This window comes from Bos mutus, chromosome 23, assembly GCF_027580195.1.
Source record: "Bos mutus isolate GX-2022 chromosome 23, NWIPB_WYAK_1.1, whole genome shotgun sequence".
NCBI lineage: Eukaryota > Metazoa > Chordata > Mammalia > Artiodactyla > Bovidae > Bos > Bos mutus.
In genome coordinates this window covers 24,907,683-24,928,483 of record NC_091639.1, presented here as the reverse complement: position 1 = coordinate 24,928,483, position 20,801 = coordinate 24,907,683, and the positions used below count along the sequence as shown (strand labels likewise).

At 42.6% G+C, this 20,801-nt stretch overlaps 1 protein-coding gene across 3 annotated transcripts in view; it reads right to left on the bottom strand.

The window, feature by feature from the left end:
- Nucleotides 1–3,329: 3,329 nt before the first annotated feature.
- Nucleotides 3,330–20,801, bottom strand: part of CILK1 (ciliogenesis associated kinase 1) — a 30,177-nt gene continuing 12,705 nt past the window's right edge. Inside the window, exons 5-13 of one of the 3 annotated variants that reach the window (XM_070361445.1) lie at nt 18,731–18,863; nt 17,733–17,904; nt 17,154–17,321; nt 14,610–14,921; nt 13,352–13,539; nt 13,092–13,240; nt 10,780–10,908; nt 7,663–7,785; nt 3,330–6,897 (exon numbers count right to left, since the gene is read on the bottom strand). In XM_070361445.1, the coding sequence (XP_070217546.1) occupies nt 6,743–6,897; nt 7,663–7,785; nt 10,780–10,908; nt 13,092–13,240; nt 13,352–13,539; nt 14,610–14,921; nt 17,154–17,321; nt 17,733–17,904; nt 18,731–18,863 (1,529 nt within the window). In that variant the 3' untranslated portion in view covers nt 3,330–6,742. Of the gene's footprint in view, nt 6,898–7,662; nt 7,786–7,807; nt 8,969–10,779; nt 10,909–13,091; nt 13,241–13,351; nt 13,540–14,609; nt 14,922–17,153; nt 17,322–17,732; nt 17,905–18,730; nt 18,864–20,801 lie in introns of those variants that run through there. The other 2 variants (XM_070361446.1, XM_070361447.1) reach the window with 2 other exon arrangements.

The window sequence follows — 20,801 nt, the reverse complement described above, 5'->3', positions numbered from 1 at the left end:
CTGGCTGGCTAGGCGGGTGTCCCCTTCCTCCCTCACCGCTCCATGTGCGTCCCTCCCGAAGCTGCGCGCTCGGTCGAAGAGGACGACCATCCCCGCTAGAGGAGGACCGGTCTTCGGTCAAGGGTATACGAGTAGCTGCGCTCCCCTGCTAGAACCTCCAAACAAGCTCTCAAGGTCCATTTGTAGGAGAACGTAGGGTAGTCAAGCTTCCAAGACTCCAGACACATCCAAATGAGGCGCTGCACGTGGCAGTCTGCCTTTCTTTTGACTATTTTACAATTTTTCTATTTCTATTAATATGTAACATTTCACACTTTGTGTGTGTAAAATGTATAATGAATGTTTATACATACTTACATATAATACGGAGAAGGCAATGGCACCCCACTCCAGTACTCTTGCCTGGAAGACTGCAGTCCATGGGGTCGCACAGAGTCGGACATGACTGAAGCGACTTAGCAGCAGCAGCACATATAATACAATTAATACATAATTGTATATAGTTTATTCTTCATGTATTTTTAATTTATATATATATGTATTTCCTCTTTCCTCCTTTCTTCCTTGACTCAGTGAATCCTCTTGAGCCTCTCCTTCATTTCCTACACTTTCGACAAAACTGGTTTAATCCACAGCACCTTCTTGGATGGGAGGAAGTGGGGGCCTTGGGGTAGAGGTGTCAGTGGGGCTACAACTATAATCTGGGTGGTAATTAAGCTAGAGCTTTAAAAAATATTTTAAGACTATCAAAATTATTATAGAAAAATTCACACAAATTTTAAGGTTAAAAATGTATGCCTCCAAAAGGCCTATTTCTTGTTTCCTGAGGCAGCCTCTCCTATTTCGCAGACTATAGATGTTGATTATTGTTTTCACCCAGGAGGGGTTCTTGAAATTACCTGGCTTGAGAAGCCTGTGCTGCTGATCAATTACAGCAACTGACAAGATCAGATTTTATTTTCTGTAGATTTCTCTGGCAGAAACAGGGAGAATGACCTGGGACTGTTCAGGGTGGGGAAAGAGAAACCTGGAAATATCCGTGTGTATTATAGTATAGCATCATAAATTAGAAGAAGATAGATAAGAAAAGGTAAGATATTAAGGGGGTGGATGGGAGGAAGAGAAGTCTAAACTGATGTCCTCTCCCTAAGCACACACACACTTTCCTTTCCATCCTCCTTATTTACTTTTCTGAACATTTATTGTCATATAATATACTATATATTTATTTTGTTATCTATCTGGAATTTTGATAGAATGTAAATTCCAACAGGTTAGGGGGTTTTCATATTTCTTAAAATGTACCTTTGTATACCCTGATCCTAGAATAATGCTTAGGGCAGAGAAGACATTCAGAGAACACTTGTGGAAACAAACAATGAACAATGCTTTGGTTTCTAGCTCCATAGAGATTTGGGGGACATAATGAATGGGTTTGTCTTTTATTCTCACAAGCCACACACTTGTAAATGTCACTAGACAGTTGAAAGGCCAGTGGGAGGTTAGGGTTAGCAGATATAAGCTGTTACATATAGAATGGATAAACAACGAGGTCCTACAGTACAGCACAGAGAACTATATTCAATGTCCTGTGATAAACCGTAAGGGAAAAGAATAGTAAATAAGAATTATGTATAACTGAAGCACTTTGCTGTATAGCAGAAATTAACATAATACTATGAATCAACTATACTTCAACTAAAAAAATAAAATTCTCTTTTTTTTTTTTTAATTTAAAAAGAGGCCAGTGACAACTCAGAAGAGAGGACTGAGATGGATTCATCTGGCAGTAAAACAAAGTATCCAGAGCAAGTGTGTAAAGAAGAAAAGCAAACAAGAACAGCTGGGCACCCCTAGAACAGGAAGTCATTTTCAAACAGGAATAATAGTACATATTCAATTTCATCTTTCTAATTCTGACTTAACACAGACATTACTCAGTTTGACATAGGTAGGCAAGCCATATTTTTCAAACCTGCTGGAGGTGGTGATCTTTATCAGTTTTTTCCAGCTCACCTTTCTGCAAAGTTTCACTTTCATTGAACTATACAGGAAGAGCACTATTATCAACTTTGTTGATCAGTTAAATCTCTATATCTATTTGCTTCTTCTAATTGGTTGAACCATATCAAATTGCTGGTATTTTACTATTTTCTTCTTTAAAAAAAAAAGGACACTTCTATGTCCAACCTAATAGAAGTTACATCATCCTAGCAATCTTGTTTACCTGAAAGAGAAACTAAGGCAGTGTCATAAGACTCTCATTAAACATGCTTGTGGAGAAATAAAAAAAAAATCCTGTTTAATTCTGCCATTCTATGAAAGTACCCTTAGGTCATTCTGCTCCTTGGAAGCCCCTGAAATTATTTTATTCCTGGAGACCCTTGGAGTTGCTCTCAACCTGGGACAGTCTTATTCTCGGTGTCTTTCTACCTACTGGATATATATATTTAAATTCAGAGGCCATGGGAACTTGTCTCAGCCTTTGACCCTTCCCCCCACCCACTCAGTAGCAGGTAAAATTGCCTTAACAAAAATCAAGAGCTTTAAAAATCAGTTTAAGAGGAGCTTTTCTAAGTAAACATTCCAGAGAGTCACAATGGTTTAAATTCAGTCCCAGCTGTTCTAACAGCAGGCTTTGATAGCAGGAAGGAAGACTGAGAGCTTGAATCTGTGGGGCATCTGAAGGGCTGAGGGGAGATGGGGGGTCATTAGACGAACGGGGTGATGACACACTCAGGTTGGGGGTGTTCTCGTGGGCTAGGGCACATCTGTGGATTCACGGGGTGATGACACACTCAGGTTGGGGGTGTTCTGATAGGCTAGGGCACATTTATGGATTCACCAATACAAGGTTGATTGGTAAATCATTGTCCCTCAAAATTCTTTCAAGGACTCAAAGAATGTTTGGTAAATGAATTTTCTGTGGAATCCTGTATGGAATTCATGAAGGTATGAGCTTCTTTTGAAGGTTTATACTGTACATGTTTATATTGTACATGTGACTATACTGTGAAAGCTAGAAAAATACAAGGTAGGTATTTGTCATGATGAAATCAGCAACAAGAAATTGTTTTGATGTGCTTTTTGTTTTGTCAAAATATTCCTAGTCACCTAATTTGCTAAAAGCTAAATTTAAATAGTCTCCACATTGCAAAATACCGCTTCCTACTGCTGGTCTAAGTATATGCTATCAATTTCACAGCAGTAAACACTCTAATAGGTGTTAAGAAATTATAAAATATGAAAATTTCAAATTAGGAAATAGTAATGTTATTGTTTGATGGAAGAACATAACAACAAAAATAGAACACTCAAATCAATTTTTCTTAAACTGTAACTTTATTCGGAGCAGAATTTTCCTTAAGTAAAGTTAACATTTTTAAACACCTTAGGACAAACTATTCAAAAAGGAACATTTTATTTCAGAAGGGGCTTGAGTAAATAGTTTTCGGTCCTCCTATCTTCTCATCATTATGAATATTTGCTTTATAATTAAATATATTCTTAGTTGCTCCCTTGTAATCAAATCAGGTGACGAAATTGCTGTCAGTACTGAACTATCCAAGATCAGAAGACTATTCAGGCCATTTTAAATTCACATTAGCAGTGTCTGTAAGAAACTGATAATACAGATTAAGGTGATATTTGCCCCCCCAGTTTGTCTTCTGTTGGTTTCCATGAGAAGGTCCTCACAATAAATTATATAAAATACAGTACTTTGGTTGGAAATTGTAAAAATAATTCTAAAAATTAACCACATATCTTAAACAAGTTGCTACAGTATGCTTTAAATGATAGAAAATAATTAGTACATCAAACATTTTCTTATAAACATATTGCTTTGGATCACACACTGAGCTAAAACATACAGCCTGTATTCTTTTTCTCTCCTAAATGGCACAAAACAATGGCTTGATGCCACTTCGTAAGAAAACATGGTGCCTGTGAACTCCAACAGTACTGGTGATTTGTACTTAAAAACAATTCTGTTTTACATGGCTTGTCTGGAGTCAAGTGTTTAATTTTTTATCATTCCAGAATATGACACAGCATCCGTTTACTAGACGTTTATGGTCCTTGAAGCAAGAGATCTGTAAGAAACTGCTTGAGAAAATCGGTTTTCTTCCTATTTAAATCATATATGAGCTGGCTGAGGGCTTAGTAATTAATGGCAGCTTACTGTGAAATGAACAATCACACGAAGAATAGCTTTTAGGCTCATGCGACTTTCCCTGCAGTTCACACGCATACCCTTTGGCATAACCACTGTCACTGAACCCTTGGGCACTATACCATCTCCTGAAGTCCCCTAAAACTTTATGCCTGACATGAGGTACAGTCGTGGGTAGGTATAGTTAAACTTATCATTCCTCTTGGTGTCTTGTAGATTTTATAATCTTATAGTAACTAAAAATACAAGAAACAGGCAGTATTTTCTTTTTACTTAACAAAGTATTGGTGACTTTTCCCTTTCTACAGTAATCAGCTTGTATGCTCAGTGCATCCTTTACCCATTTCAGGGTGAGAATAGAAGAACTTTAGAGGATTTTGCTAGTTCTTTAGAACTGATCTTGTTTTTTTCAGCCTTCTATTTTACTCAATGCAGTGTCAGCTTCTCGACTTTCAAATGAATAAGGGAAATTGTCTGCTGATAAACAAAGGAAAGAGGAAGAGGATGAAAAGACAAATATTTTCTGTATTGAGGCCCTACAAAAGTAATAGAAAAACAATTTTATAATGTATAGTAACCAGGTAAGTAGGTTTTCCAATTAAAATGTAATGACCTTAACATAAGCTAGAGGACCAGGAATATGGCATTCATAATCCATCTGGTTCTCTAGAGGGTATTTACGATTTTAAACCAGCTTTCTAGCAAGGTGGGTAAGCGTTCAGATTAACTTACTTTTTATTCCTAATACAGAAAGGGGAAATAAATATTAACCGCATAGTAAAGGACTCATCTCTGAAAACACATTCTCTGTTGATTGAGATAATGAGAATATAATACAGAAATAAATTCAGCTTCAAGTTGTGCTTACATATACATATTTATTTCCTGAAGCTTTGCTGCCAGTTTGTTAACAGGAAAATATGACCTCTCAAATCCACATCTATCATTTGCTTTTCTCATGCCCCCAGCAATCATGGTGCTTGGTTAAGTACCTTTTTGAGTCAGATTCTCGAAGACACAAATTGCTCCCTGATTTTAGGTGAGGGCCCTTTGGGAACCATGGGCTGCAACATATTATTAATACATCAACACAGAAATGTATCCACTTATTAGGCTGAACCATATCAAAGTACCAATATTCATTTTCACCTATCATTTTAACTTACAAAAATGACAATTTCATTGACTCCACTTGCTATATCCTAGAACCAAACAAAAGTGACTTGAGCCCTGGGAGAAAGTGAGTCTATACACTCTAGAGATGATGTCGCGTTCACTGGCAGTGACCTTCTTTCTTGTCTTTCAGGTAATTACGAGTGGAGGTGAGTGTGCCTGACAGAGTGGATCAGAGTGGACTTCCTTTTTCTGTCTCCAAACTAGCTTTGTCATTTTCAAAACTGCTGTAAACATTCCTCTCAATGGAACAGCCTCTGCCCAATGGAGTTCTCACTGTTGAAAGAAACTACACAAGGGTTTAGAGTTCTTCAAATGTGGCACGTGACGGACACTTGACATCATGGTAACTGTGGCTTCACAGACCAGTGGGACCTCTGCCATCTATTTTTTTCTTGCTCCCCAAATTGCCCTGATAATCGGACCAGAGGGCAGACAATGACTATTCATCGTCTATCTCTGGCCAGGCCTGGAGGACTGAGCTAAATGCAACATTCTAAGGGTTGTGCTACTTTGAAACTTTGCTTTTGGGTCATGTATCTTGGCAGGGATATAAGTTTAAGTCACCGTGTTAACCTTTATGTGGAGAACCTTTTGGCTTCAAAAGCTTCCCTTTTATGGGTACTTATAGAAAGTGACTTCAAAAATGGAAGAAAATAGAATGTGATGGCATAGCTTGGTTTCAGCTGGATTATCACCAGCCACCAAAAAACGCGTTGTAAACATTTCTAAAAATATTTACTTAGAGTTTTTTCATCTGGGGAGTAAAAAGAAAACAAAGTGAATTATGTAATAGTACTTTCAGAACAGCACAGCGGTATTAAAAAGTCAAACCAATAACACGGTATTGAGAAACGGCAGATGGTCAGTTTTCTAGCGCTGACGTCAGTCCAGAAAAGCTTAAAGTACCGAACATGCCACATTTAAAATTTAACCACTTCACAAATATCCACACACATTGAGGAAATAACCCTTTATCGCGTAGCTGTAAATTGCACCCCTGTTGCAATACTGCATCAATATTATTATATTTTTAAAAATCTGTATAAAATATTATCTGGAACCCCAAAGGAAAATCAATTAATCTTTAAAAAGTTCCTTACAAAGTTGACTGTATAAAATGCTAAAACATAATCCATATATACAAAATGCTGCTGTTTAAGAAAATAATGGGACCCAGTTTTAGAATAAAATAACTTTGTACAAAAAAAAAGTACTGCATTCAAATCAATATTAAAAAAAAAAAAACTTTAAAAAAGAATATTGAAATGTCTCAGTTCAGAAGAATAACTATAAAGTGTTTGCTTTTCCACCAACCAAAAGTCTCTTGCAGGTGGAATACCAGCTGGCCAAGGGACAGGGTCCTACTGTGCCCTACAAAAGGTTTCGTGACAGTCATCGCCGAGACGCGTACTTAGCGATCCAGTCCGTCCTGCCGTGTACAGGCTGGGCGGCTGGAGGCCGGGGCAGCAACCCAGGAGTGCTTCTAGGCTGGGTGTGGAAAAACGGTCGTCCAGGATGAGGTCTCACAGCCTTCAAGGAAGAATAGCCTGTAGGGAAAGAGAAGGGTGGGTCTGATTGATTTGGGCCCAGACAAAGTACAGCAAAGAGCATCTTGGTGACATAAATATCAGAAAAGCAGAGCTCAAGAGAAGCCACGCCCTTGGAGTTGGCCCTCCCAATTAAGGACACCCTCATCCTGTATCAGGCAGGCCAGAGACACTCGTGTCATTCCGGTGTGTGCTCAGTCATGTCCAGCTCTTTGCGGCTCAATGGACGGTAGCTCCCCAGGCTCCTCTGCCCATGGAATTTGTGGTGGTTTAGTCGCTGAGTTGTGTCCAACTCTTGCAAACCCTTGGACTGTAGACCCTCAGGCTCCTCTGCCCATGGAATTTTCCAGGCAAGAATACTGTAAGTGGGTTGCTATTTCCTTGCATCTGCCAGGCCCATTCTGCCTGCAGGCCCACGCACTAAGAGCCCAAAATACAGAGTTTGCTTGTTCATCTCCTGTTGATCTTTACCCAATGGCTCCTCTGCAGTGAGGTCTCCTTCGGCCGCCCTGTGTAAAATGCCCGTCTGTACCCTACACTCCTGCCCCCATGCTTCCTGCTCCCTGCTTTATTTTCCCCTTAGCACTTTGGAGCATCTTATTTGGTTTACTCGCTGTCTGTGCAGTACAGGTTCCAGGAGGACAAGGAATTTTGTTGTCTCCTTCATTTGTGGATCCTAGGCCTACCACGTTTGATACAAAGCACTTGTTTAATAAGTATTTTTGAATAAATTCACAAATAATAATAATCCCAAATAGAACTTACCCGGGGAAGGGTCGGGAATAGGTGCCAAGTGGACCCTCTGCAGAGCAGAACTGATTTCTTTTTTCAGAAAGGAAGGGACATAGTTTCCAGCCAGTCCACTAGAACTTGTAGAGCTGGAACCAACTGATTTGCAAAAGAAAAAGCTCATTACTGCAAAGATATGCACAGGACACCGACAAGGGTAAAGGACAGGGGCACAGGGCAACAGAGAACTGGGTTTTGATTTTCAGGGGGAAAAGCATTAGGAAAGAGGGAATTCGGAGCAGAACATTCCACCACACCACACTGTTAGAAAGACGGGGGGATGGGGGGCGAGGTGTACAGACAGTGTTGAGACTGTAGCCTGCACCCACAAGGAGGCTGGTGGGTTTGTTTGTTAAAAAAAGGAGACATTTAGAATTTTCTTTCTTTTTGTAATAATCAGTTTAACCTGTTCTGGAATTTTCTTTTTTCCACTCAATAATATAGAAGAGTTAGCCTTCCATGTTAGTATGGACGAATTTCAGAGTATGGTTAAACCATAACTCATTTAACCATTCTCTTATTGATCAGCATATAGGTTTCTCTTATTGATTAGCATACAGGTTATGTTAATTGTTTAGCCATCATAAGTAATTCTACACCAGAGATATTCTTGTCCAGAACCAGAAAATCAGTCATTATTAAAATTCACTAAATACATTCACTTTTTATGTCATTTCTGCCTTGAGAGTGTTTTAAGGGCAGGAACTGGGTCCTACTCATCTTAGTGTTCCAGGAGGTCCATGGGAAGCCTTACTCATAGCAAGTAATCAATACCTGCTGTATGGGTGAGCATCTATAATGAGCCTTATTACGAAGGCTCAAAGGTGCATGTGGAATAATGAAGGATGTTATACAAATAACACAGATCCACTAGGAAGTTAGACCCGTTAGGAAGAGCACATGAGAGGAAGAGTTGTTCTGTGTCTTCCCAACACAGAGCATTCTTGGCAACTACTTAAGGCAGAGTGGAAAAAACAGTCTGGAGCTCATGTATCAGGAGCTGTGTTGGTCAGCTGAAGCACCTTTTGCAACTTTGGTGACTAAATAAGAAAAATGGAAAGAGGATCAGAACAAGGAAATCACAGACAGAGAAAAGGTAGAGTCAGTAAACACAAGAGAAAATGCTCAACCCTCATTAGCAATGGGGCATGCGGGTGGAAGCCACAGTAAGATGCCATTGCACACCCTCAGATGAGCACACATCTGCAATCTTGACGGTATCAAGAGGCATCAAGGACACGGCACAACTCCTGCACCCTGCCAGACAGCAGTTGGGCAAAATCTGTGAAGTCAAAGATGAGCACAGCCTTTAACCTAACGTGATCATATCACACGTGCACACCTATAGGGGGCATCAGTATTCATTCCAGCACTCTTTCTAACTGTAAAAATGATCAACAGCCTTCATGTTCAAGAAGAGACCGGATGAATAAATTAAATGCTCTAAGTGTCCATCAACAGATGAATGGATAAAGATATGGTACATATACACCATAGAATATTACTTGGCGTAAAAAAGAACAAAATCTTGCCATTTGTGGCAACATGGATGAACTTGGAGGGCATTATGCTAAGTCAGAGAAAGACAAATACTTTATGATATCACTTACACATGGAGTATAAAAAAATAAAGCAAACTAGTGAATATAACAAAAAAGCAGAATGACAGATATAGAGAACTAATCATTGCCAATGGAGAGAGGAAAGAGGAAAGGGACAAGAGAGTGGCAGGGGATTAAGGAGTATAAATTATTAAGTATAAAATAAGTCACAAGGATATATTGTACATGACAGAAGATATAGGCAATATTTTATAACTATAAAAGGAACATAACCTTTAAAAATTGTGAATCACTATATCACACACCTGTAACTTACATAATATTGATCAGCAACTATACCTGAACTTTAAAAAAAGTTATATTCTAGTATAAATAATAAATGGTATCATATACATATACATTGCATATGTCATTCTACACAAATGTGAAATATATTCTATGTGTGTATAATTGCTGTATATATTATTAATGCATATATGCATTATTAACATGAGTGGAGATCCAGGATTATATGCATATAAATTTTAAAACATGCAAAACCATGCTAGGTATTTCTTGTATTCTAAAAAAAAAAAAGTTGTGGAAATAATAAACACCCAATTTGGACACGGTTGGGGGTGGAGGGGAAGGCCACAAAGGAAGGAAAGGCAATCGTGTGTGTTTGCAGAGTCTGACTTTGTATGCTGGGTGATGAGTACGTGGGTGTGGATATGTTCTTTCTTTCCCTTTCAAACTCCTTAAAATACATGAACACAGAATGGACAAAGGCAGAGAGAAGAGAAGCCCAGGGGTTTACCTGGCATGTGGAAGGAGAAGCCACGCATGGTAGGGGCTGCCTGTGTGGGGTGCATCTGAAATTCATTCATCTATTGAAAAAGCATGGGCAGCGCCTTCCAAACTGTCTACCTTCCAACGATGCCCTGGGCTGAGGCTGAGCCATGAGATGGAAGGGACAAGCCAGAACAAGGCAGACCCTGTGATACCCAGAGGTCGCAGACCACAGAGCAGGGCCTCAGAAACCAGACTCTGTGTGTGTGTTCAAGTAAGTCGCTTCAGTCACCTTTGACTCTTTGTGACCCTATCGACTGTAGCCTGCCAGGCTCCTCTGTCCATGGGGATTCTCCAAGCAAGGATACTGGAGTGGGTTGCCATGCCCTCCTCCAGGGGATCTTCCTGACCCAGGGATCAGACCCAAGTCTCTTATGTCTCCTGCATGGGTAAGTGGGTTCTTTACAACTAGCGCTACCTGGGAAGCCCACCAGACTCTGTAAGACTGTTTTTCCCTCAAGCCAAGGAATTCTGCTGTCCTCCCCTGCTACTCCCAATGGCAGAGCCCGAGGGAGCTGGTCAAGCCCCCAGGGCCTGCTACCATGTGAGAGAAAGGGGCATAGGCCTGGAAAAAAGGTCAGGGTTTCCACACTGAGAGGCCCTCATGGTTCCACAGCTTGTCATCCCCTGTCTCTCTGCACTCACCCAGCCACACCCGGAGAAACTGCTTCTTATCATTTAAGGAGTAAATGTCATTACTCACCTGAAGTTATTTTGCTGATCACTGATACAGTCCCTGAAGATTTTCCAGACAAACCAGAACTGGACCACGGATTAGGTGGAATAAAATCCTTGCCTGGATTCGGGAGTACACCGTTTCTTATATTTATTCCTAATAGGGCAAAAATGTTTTTTCAAATGCAAAATTTATATTCAGTCTTGTACCACATGTCAGAGATGAGATGAATGCAGAGTCTGATTTGTCAAAGACCTCCTATGGTTCAACAATCAAAAACTTGACCGTGATGAGGCCACTGGATAGGTGGCAGAGGAAAGATGCTGTCTCAGGGGTGAGAGGGTTGTCTCACTGGTGGGTGGCCTGACAGAAGTGTCTTCATCATCTACCAACAGATCTGTCCATATCTGATGTCTTGACCTCCTGGTGCCTTCCTGGGCTTCAGTGCCCCTTGGCCTTCCTACTCACCCACCTTTGCAGACCACTGCCTTTCCATCAGCTGCCCAAGTTCTTCTCTGTCCCTCTAGAACCCCATGCCTAGCTCTGCAGCCCTCTGCTCACTTCTTTCTGAATTCTGAGATTCCATCCCCTCACCTCACATGGACCATCATCATAGTGCTGATTCTGATCTCTACCAACAACCGTCACTGACTCCCTCACTTCTCAGGCTGCCTTGATCTCAGCTGCAAGACAAACCACTGCCCCCCTACCCCCGGACCACCCACTTCCCATGGCCATCAGGCATCACAGCCATCTTTCAGAACAGAAAGACTGAATCCATTCTTTATCCTTCTTCTTCCTCTAGAGTCAAGAAGAAATAGGTCTCCCTTCAGGCCAATCTCCTAAGGCCACAGTGCCATCCCTGACGAGGTCTGGCAGTATTTAGGAGGCCTGTTTCCAATCATGGCAGAAGGCAGGGGGGAAGCAGTGAGTCAGCTGGGCCTCCATCCCCTGCCCTGGGACTCCACCCCCTCAACCTGAGCACCACTGCCCCAAACTGGATGACAGTGACAACCTGTGGGTCCCTCGCCCACACAGCACACAGGTGTTGCTAACACCATGTCACTCCTCCAGTTACAACCCTTCAAGAGCTTCCTGTTGCTCATGAAATAAAATCCAAATTTCTTACAAGACCCCAAAGATGCCTCCTATGTCCTAATACATCCTCCACCTCTGACAGTGATCGGGCTATGCGGGCTCTCACAAGCCAAGCCCTTTCCTGCCTCCTGGCCTTTGCACTGGCCGTTCCCTCTGCTGGGCATGCTGTTCTCACATCCCTTTGCACATGGAGCTCCCTCCTAATCTCTGGGGTCCAGCTCCTGCCACCATTACATCACCCTTAACAACCGCTGTCATCATCTGCAACTACTGTGTGCCCACTTATTTAGGGTCTGTCTCCCACCACTAGAAAATATGAGGATGAGGATACTGTCTACAGGTTGCTGGCTAAAGTCACTGCATAGACTGTGACATGAACAGAGACCCTGGAAGATGGGCAACCCAGCGGCCCCAGTTGGCTGTTTTGTCCACCATATTCTCAGCGCCCTGCACAAAACGATGTCAATACAGATTGACCGATGGAATGAATCTGTGAATGAACAGTGGGCTGATGCTATATGCTTAGAATACAGAGAACCTGGAGAGACGCTTGGGCACTCTCCAACTAGAGTGTCTTCACTTAACCCCTGTGGTACATAAAGCCAGATGGGGGGGCTAAGCTCCCTTCTGGCTTCCTGAGAGCATACAGGGCTGGAGAGACCCCCGGTGAGCTGCCTGGCTCTTCCTGGTTCCTCACTCCCTTGGACTGGACCCCATTTCCTCTACCAAATTTCTCATCTTAGGCAAGAAAAGAATGTGAAGCCTGGGACTTCCCTGGCGGGCTAGTGGTTAGGACTCTGAGTTTCCACTGCAGAGGACACGGATTCTATCCCTGGTCAGGCAACTAAGATCCCGCATGCAGCGAGGTGCAGCCAAAAAGAAAAAGAAAATATAAAGCCTGTGTGTACTAAGTGGCTTCGGTCGTGTCCGTCTCTTTGTGGCCCTATGGACTATAGCCTGCCAGGCCCCTCTGTCTATGAGATCCTCCAGGCCTGAATAGTGAAGCCGGGTTGACTGTGCCCTCCTCCAGGGGATCTTCCCCACTCCAGGGATCGAACCCGTGTCTCTTACATCTCCTGCACTGGCAAGCGGGTTCTTTACTACTAGCAGCACCTGGAAAGCCCAGCAAATATTTCTATGGTGGTGCCACCACCGTCCAAAACAGAAGCTTTGCAAAACTCGAGATTCCGGGGACACGATTTCTCATCAGGGACCAGAGCACAGGCAGAAAGTGTTATTACCAGGCAGGTACCGAGAGTGCTTCAGATAGTGTTGCTTGGCCGCCGACCGCAGGGTAGGCGTGTCGCGCCGGGGATAGGACGTCTGGGTGGGGGCGCTATTTCCGGTGCCCACGGGCTCTGAGGGCTTCAGGTCCAGAATGCTCTCGAATCTGAACGGGGAAAAGAAGGTTCTGGTCAGCACGAGCTGGCAGCGCATGGGATGTGAAGACAACCTCAGAAACCCAGAGGCAGTCCGTGCGCAGATGGGAGCCCACACTTGCCTGCACAGCGTCTCATCGCTCTGTCTTTTGTTTTTCAGGTCAATCCTGGTGAAGGATGGACTGAAGTCCGAGTCATCCAAGTCAGCCCAGTCATCGGAATCCTTCGTTGACCTGGAAACGAGACCCCATCTTCTCCTACTCTTTGGCTTGATCTCACCATTTTTGTGCTCCAGGCCAGTGAGAATTTTCTGTGTATACAAGGGGGTAAGGGGGTGGGGAGGAGAAGCAATACTTGGCATTAGTGAAGCTCACCCATGAGTCAGCCCCATTCTGAACTTCCTCGGTTGTGTAGACGACGGTCCTGGGGTGTAGTCTTCCCCAATATGCACTGCTTATTGGAAAATGGTGGGAAACGGTCTCCAACCTCTCTCACTTATCCTGCACAGGTTACATCAGTTTCTACTCAATAGGGACACTAAGCTGTGTAAGTAAGGCTTTAAAAAAGGACATTTAGGGTACTTCTTGCATACGAGGAAGGTAGCTGGATTCTCATCCAGGGCTCATCTCTGAAAGAGTTAGCATGATTGACACTGTCCTAAATAGAATATAAGAGAATGTAATTAAAGTGCCAATCACCTGCTCTTTTATGAAAAACAATGCAATTAATACCTTATTTGCCTTGTCAGCAGACCTGGATCCTATTTAACTACAGAATTAGCTACAATAGGAAATTTATAAACACACACTGCTGCTTTAGGTGGGTTGGGGTCAAGTGGACAGTCTGGAGACACTACCCCCATAATTCACAGGGAGAGCCAGAACCTGAATTTAGACCTTTAACTACAAAGCCAAGGCTCCTTTCACAATTCCATGATATCAAAAAGGCCAATCTATTATAATTAGACCTTTTATGCTGAAAAGAAAATATTACGCAAGAAGTACGGTCAGGGCCTTCCCTGGTAGCTCAGTGATGAAGAATCCACCTGCCAATGCAGGAGACATGGGTTGGATCTCTGATCTGGGAAGATCCCACACGCCACAGAGCAACTAAGCCGTGCACCGCAACTATTGAGCCTGTGCTCTAGAGCCTGGGAGCCGCAACTGCTGAGTCCGTGCGCCTAGAGACTGTGCTCTACAGAGAAGCCACTGCAGTGAGAAGCCCAGGCACTGCAACCAGAGAAAAGCCCACACATGCAATGAAGACCCAGTACAGTCAAAATAAATACATAAAATTATTAAAAAAAAAAAAAGAAGAAGAAGAAGTAGGGTCAGCAAAGGAACAGCCAGACAGGGCTCCTGAGTGAACTGTCCTGCTTACTGCCTGAGGATGCTTTGGGTGGAGTGATGGCAAGAGCAAAGGGCTGGGCTTGTCCTCTGGTAGGTGGTCCGTCCTGGGAGCCTCGGCTTTATAGGGGTACATGAGATGCTGAGGGGGCTGGCTGGCTTGATGCTGTCTGGAAGAAATGCGTGTGTGTGGCTTGGCTGGGGGCTGGGCAGGAGGGACTGGCTTTACGTGAGGCGGTGCGGCTGCCTTTTCCAGAACGTCCTTCTGAGATTTTCCTGACTCCTGGAGGCTGTGCGCAGTGCTGCCCAGGGGATGCCCCACCTGGAAGTAAGGATATCGAAGAGCCTGGAATGACACATGAGGCTGTTTCAGAAGAAGAATCTGGCTGGGAAGGTTGACACATTTCAGGGTCACAGGCTAGATTTCACATTAACCAGTCTGCTGCAGTAGCTTGCCCAAACCAACTAGAAAACAGCATCCTGAATCTGTCATACCCCTTGGGATTCTCCTTGTCCCAAATAGTGTAAAATGTATGGACTGGTTGCCACACTCAAAATTATTTGGGTAAAGCAGCCAGGTTCACTGCTGTGCCCTTTGCTACTTCTGCCAATATTCTGGCTTTGTAACTTATTTGCTTGGTGTCTTAAATACAGTATTTCACCATTCTAAGTCCATTTCTTCATTCCAGAGAAAGAAAACAAATAAGATGGAGAGAGCCAATATAATGATCTAAGAGGACTCTGAAAAATCAAATATAAAATAAGAAGATACAGCAGACAACAAGGGTTTGCTGTGTATCACAGGGAACTATCTCCAGTATCTTGTAACAACCTGTCATGGAAAAGAATTAAGAAAAAAATATGCAAAACTATCACTTTGCTGTATACCTGAAATTAACACAATACTGTAAATCAGCTATACTTTAATAAAAATAAGCAGGTACATCTGCTTTAACATCAAAAATGCCGAAAGTGTCAAACATACTATAGTTAAACCTTGTCCATCAAGATAATTGTGCTTTCTGCATCACCAAGGAATAAATCATAAAGTGCTGGGGTTTGCAATTCTCTCTGAAATATTCCCTAGTCTTTTTGAGTGGAAGTCACTGAATATAACATAACCTTTCTCAGTGACTGGGACCTAGCCATAAACACCTGTAATGATGATAAGGAAGTGTAGATATAGACACAGATAACGTGGACACTCCCACAGAGGTCCTGGACTCTGACATCTAGCTCAGGAAGTCTTCTCTTTAGTCCCAGGTATTTTTTGCAAGTCTCAACTGAATTCGGGGTATTTTTAGCTTTTCTGATACTATTCCTAAAAAGTAAACATTCTCTCTTGGTTCCTTGTTACTGAACCTTTTTATTTTCATAGCCCCTGTGTATTCTTTAGAAAACTGGGTTCACCAGACAGCGTCCTTCTGTGGCCTGAACACACTTGTGAATTTCATCACCAGAAGTGCATTTCTGAGCACTCTCTAACCTTCTTGAGCCATCTAGAGTCTTGGCTCTTTCTTCTTTGAACCATTGGAAAGCTGCTTTCCCCCCATACCTTAATCCCCTCCAACTGTCAGCTCTCAGCTCTTGCAAATTCTAACATCACATGGGCCCTGTCCTCAAGTGACTTCGTCCGTCACTTCTGCTCAGCCAAGTCGTTGACTCAGATTACAATTGGTCTGCTTTTTCATCCTCTGGGTAATGGATTTAGCAGTGAGACAAGCTGAGAAGGGGCCAGGTACAACACAAACAGAGGCTGGCAGGGGGTCCAGGAGTGGTTGAAGTCCACAGCACCACATGCTTCCTTTGGGTGTGCTTTATAATCTAAGTCAAATTGGCCTGAAGGAGGACAGGTTGGAAAAACAGGAGCCAGAAGGCATGTCAGCCACATGGCAGAACTGTTGTTGATGGTACACTGTCTGTACCAGCTACTGGTGGAGTTAATAAGGCAAATCACATTAACTTCCTTTTTTTTTTTTTTTTTTGCAAATCACTTAAACTTTCTGAGATTTAATTTTCTCGTTTATAGAATGAAACCAGTAACACCTATCTCATGGAGCCTTCATGAGATTAATATCACATAAAAACAAACAAAAGCATCTGCAAACTGTCAAGTGCTATAAAATGCTAATTACAGTTATTTTCCTAGCTCTCTTCCTCTGTCATCTATAAAATGAGTGATATGGATCTTACAAGATATTTTCAAACTACCTTTCAACAACCAGTACTGCCTTATAAACACACTGTTACATATCACCCTAACTCAGAATATATTTGAAAACATTTGCCAAAGACAGGTGGATATATCTGTTTTCATTTCCACATAGTATTGATATATGATGTGAACTGTACAGCAATTTTCAAAGGAACTATGTTGTTTAAACCTTTACTGCTTTAGACATAAAGAGTTTCAAACTATTTTGAATTCTTACACCTTATATAGTTCACGATTAGTGGTATTCAGTGCTATTTTTCACCCATATTACCTAATAAAATAGTTCCCATAATCTATATAGGAATCATTCACAATTAGACACGAACTTCATGAGGAATGCATCAGAAGAAAATGGAAGGAAACCTGACTAGCTGTTGGCCGTTTCTTGGGATCCCACTGTAGCATGTCTCTCAGGAGCTGAACTGCTTCGCTGCTGGCATTTGGAATGAGGGTCTTCAAGTTATTGGGCACACACTGGGGCCAGCGGAAGTTCATCGCATTTGACAGTTGGTAGCCTTCAGGCCAGTCAGTCTGAAAGGAAAAGATAGAGAGTGTTCCCCAGCCAACTGCTGAAATAGGACTTTATGTTCCGGCACATGTGCCCATAACAGAAGGGTGACTTGTCATTACCACATCCCTACTCACTATGGTGGACCATCCCAGAGGTAGGTGTAAATTTGTGACCGGGTTATAAAGGAGCGGAGGAGGGCTAAGGATCACATTACGGGACTTCTGCATGGGTAAGAGTTGTGGCCATGAGATCACAGAAGGGAGCAGAGAGGCGTGGGGAGAAAAGCAGAAGGAGCCAGGAAGTTTTCCACTGCAGGGTAGGAGGACGGTGTGGAAGACTACCAGGGCGAGGAAGATTCCAGAACGAGCCCGTGCTGCCCAGGGAGGTGGCCGGGACCACGGGAAGCTGCTGCTTTGGCCCACATCATTTACCTTTTTGGGTGTCCCCAGTACTTGGCAGATTTTGAAGATAGTATCAATCTCACTGGCCCCAGGGAAGAGCGGCCGGAGGGTGTACACCTCTGCCATGATGCAGCCCACAGCCCAGATGTCGATGGGCGAGCTGTAGCTGGTGGACCGCAGGAGCACCTCCGGAGCCCGGTACCTGCAGGAAGGAGGAGAAGCTAGTTCCCACCCAATGGCCAGAAGAAAACTAAACACACAATGAGCTCTCTAGGAGAACGTTTGTGTATTTCTGTTTTCTGTCTTGTTCAAGGTGGTGTGTTAATTTGTAAAGCCAACAGCTGTGGCTGCAGCATAAAGCTGGGCTCTTCTGTATCACAGAATTTTCTGTTGAGCATTTCTCAACAGGTCTCTTCTCTACAGCATCTTTGAGAAATACAAATAGTGAGAGAGAGCAGGCAGAGAGCGAGCTAGAGAGAATATAGAGCTCGTCATCTGTAGGCTCTTCTTGGTCATGGCCAACTGCTTAAATCAAATGCTTAGGGTCTGAAAGTTTTAATAATGCCAGTTAGTTGATTTTCCAACAGGCCTTTGGAAAATCTTTTACACAACTCTTTTAGGAAACAGTCTTTAGGAAGCTCTATATACAGAATATTTAGATTATAGAAAAGCATAATGGATTTCCTATAATATTTTTTATTTAAGTATAGTTTATTTACAATGTTGTGTTTGTTTCTGGTATACAGCAAAGTGATTCAGATACATATACATTCTTTTTCAGATTCTTTTCTATTATAGTTTACTACAAGATCCTGAATATAGTTCCCTGTTGAACTTGCTTCTAAAATTATTTACAACACAAGCTTTTAAAGCTTGTACAATACCAACATTCCTACACATAGGTGTTTTCAAATGGTGCTCTTAGTGGAAAGTTAGTATTTGTGACATTTATACTCTCCTCAGTATAACTGCATGGTCTTTAAATATAAGAAATCCAATTAAATCCTCTTGAGGAAGATTGTACTCACCATCTGGTAGATACATAGTCTGTGTATGGAGGTCTTGACCGGATTTCTCGGGCCAATCCAAAGTCTGCAATTTTCACAAGTTCGGGTCCCATACAGAGGAGGTTCTCTGGCTTTAAGTCCCTATGGAAAAAGCCTGCAGAGGAAGCGGAAAAGGAATTCAGAGGCAAGATCGTGTCTGCATCACTCTTTGCAGCTGTATTGCTCTTTTCATGACAGTGATAGTCTGGTATGACACTGAAGGCTCTGTACATTCATCCCAATGATAATGATAATACAAAGCCCTTTGGGCCATTCATTTTCCTTTGATGAATTCAAAATGTCAAGTCCTTTAAAGTTGTCTTCATAATTTTTTTTTTTTCCCCCAAGAGAACAAACTTCTTTTAAAATACCAAAACTCCATTATGGGCTGAGATAACCTGGCAAAAAGAAATTGTCACGCTAGGAAAAAATACCATGCGTACGTTGTTCAAGTCAGCGGAAAGAATATGAGATTAAAACCATTAAAACATGGTACTGGGATACTAGGAGTTTACACTGCTGCAGAAACACAATTACAACTTTTGTTTAAGAAACAAGGGATTTATGAATATGACCTGATCATATCTGAGATCATGATGTGTATTGCAAATATGTTTAAATGTCAAATACTGATTACTTTGCCCAGTGAAAAGCACATTGTAGATCTGTAATCCACACTGTGAAAGGCAGAGATAACTCATCAAGTGGGAAGCCTGTCTCAGCTACAGCAGGGCTTCAGGGGTACATACAGGAGAGACCTAAACACCCACTGATCAGCATCACATGCCTTCCTCCTGCGGAGAGTATCACTGGCAGACATCATTCTGCATGAGTCTAAACCTGAATGGGTCGCCAAAACAGGGAATACAACTCTGTCAGTACTGCTGATGGGGTTATTTGTCATCTACGATCACAACCAATGCTGTGAAGCTGGATTCGAAGTAGCACATTATGGGAAGAAGAGCCATCCCTGACATGCTGACTGTTCCTCAACTACCTCTGTGCTCATGTGGTCATGTCTGCATCTCTAATGTGCCTGCTGCCCCTCTCCAGATTCCTATCTCTGACAGGAGGGACAACAGCTGGTGTCACCCCCATATTAACCTGTCCCAAACCACTCTTCTCTTCTCCCAAATCATCTTTCTCAAACTTTTGATATGATATCCAGGTAGCTTGTAGTTATGTTGGATCCATCTTTCCCCAGAGAGTAACAGACTTGGCTCACAGTTTTCATCAAAGTACTTCCTTTGGGTCCTTTCTGCCCTTTCTCTGACTTAAAAATGTGTAAATATGCATGCAGTTATGAGAATGGGATCTTTTGCCAGTGCACCCAGGAAGCCTTCATGACCCCTGAAACATACGATCTATAGATGATGGTTTCTCTTCCTAAACACTCAGAGCATCAAAAGCATGAAAAAAAGAGACCACAAACATCATTTTCTTACCGAACAGATGGAGAAAGTGAGTCACAAGGGGATGAGGGCTGAATGAGTCACAATCCCACCAAGCAGTGTGTCAGAGCTCTTGTACTTTCTGGCTCTGTTCTGTCCCTCTCAATCCAGATGGCCAAAACCTTCATTTGTGGGGCTGGTCCTTTCAAGTCCAGATTAACCCTGTTTCTCCTCTTGGACTGCCCTTTTCTCTTCTCGTTGGGCTACACTGTTATTTCCAAACTTACGTGGCATTTCTCTGACACTGAAATGTCCTCCACATCCAGGTGCCACTGCCACCTTCTCTGCCACCAGCCATAACACTCACTCAACAATCCTGCATCTTCTCTTGTCCAGTCCACCCTATCACATCAACTGTATTCAGATACAAGCATCATCCCTGCACTCCAGACCCTGTAGCTTGCTTCCACCCAGGTCATGCTCCGGTACACACCGACAAACTGCTCCCATCAGTCAAGCTTTATCCTTTCCTGCTAACTGGTCTTTAATCCTACTTCCACAGAGAAGGTGGGCACTAATGAAATGAGGAGGGGTAAGATTCTGGTTCCTCATATCTCCCTCTAAGCAGCTTTCCTTTGATCCTGAAGGATCAAACTTCAGGC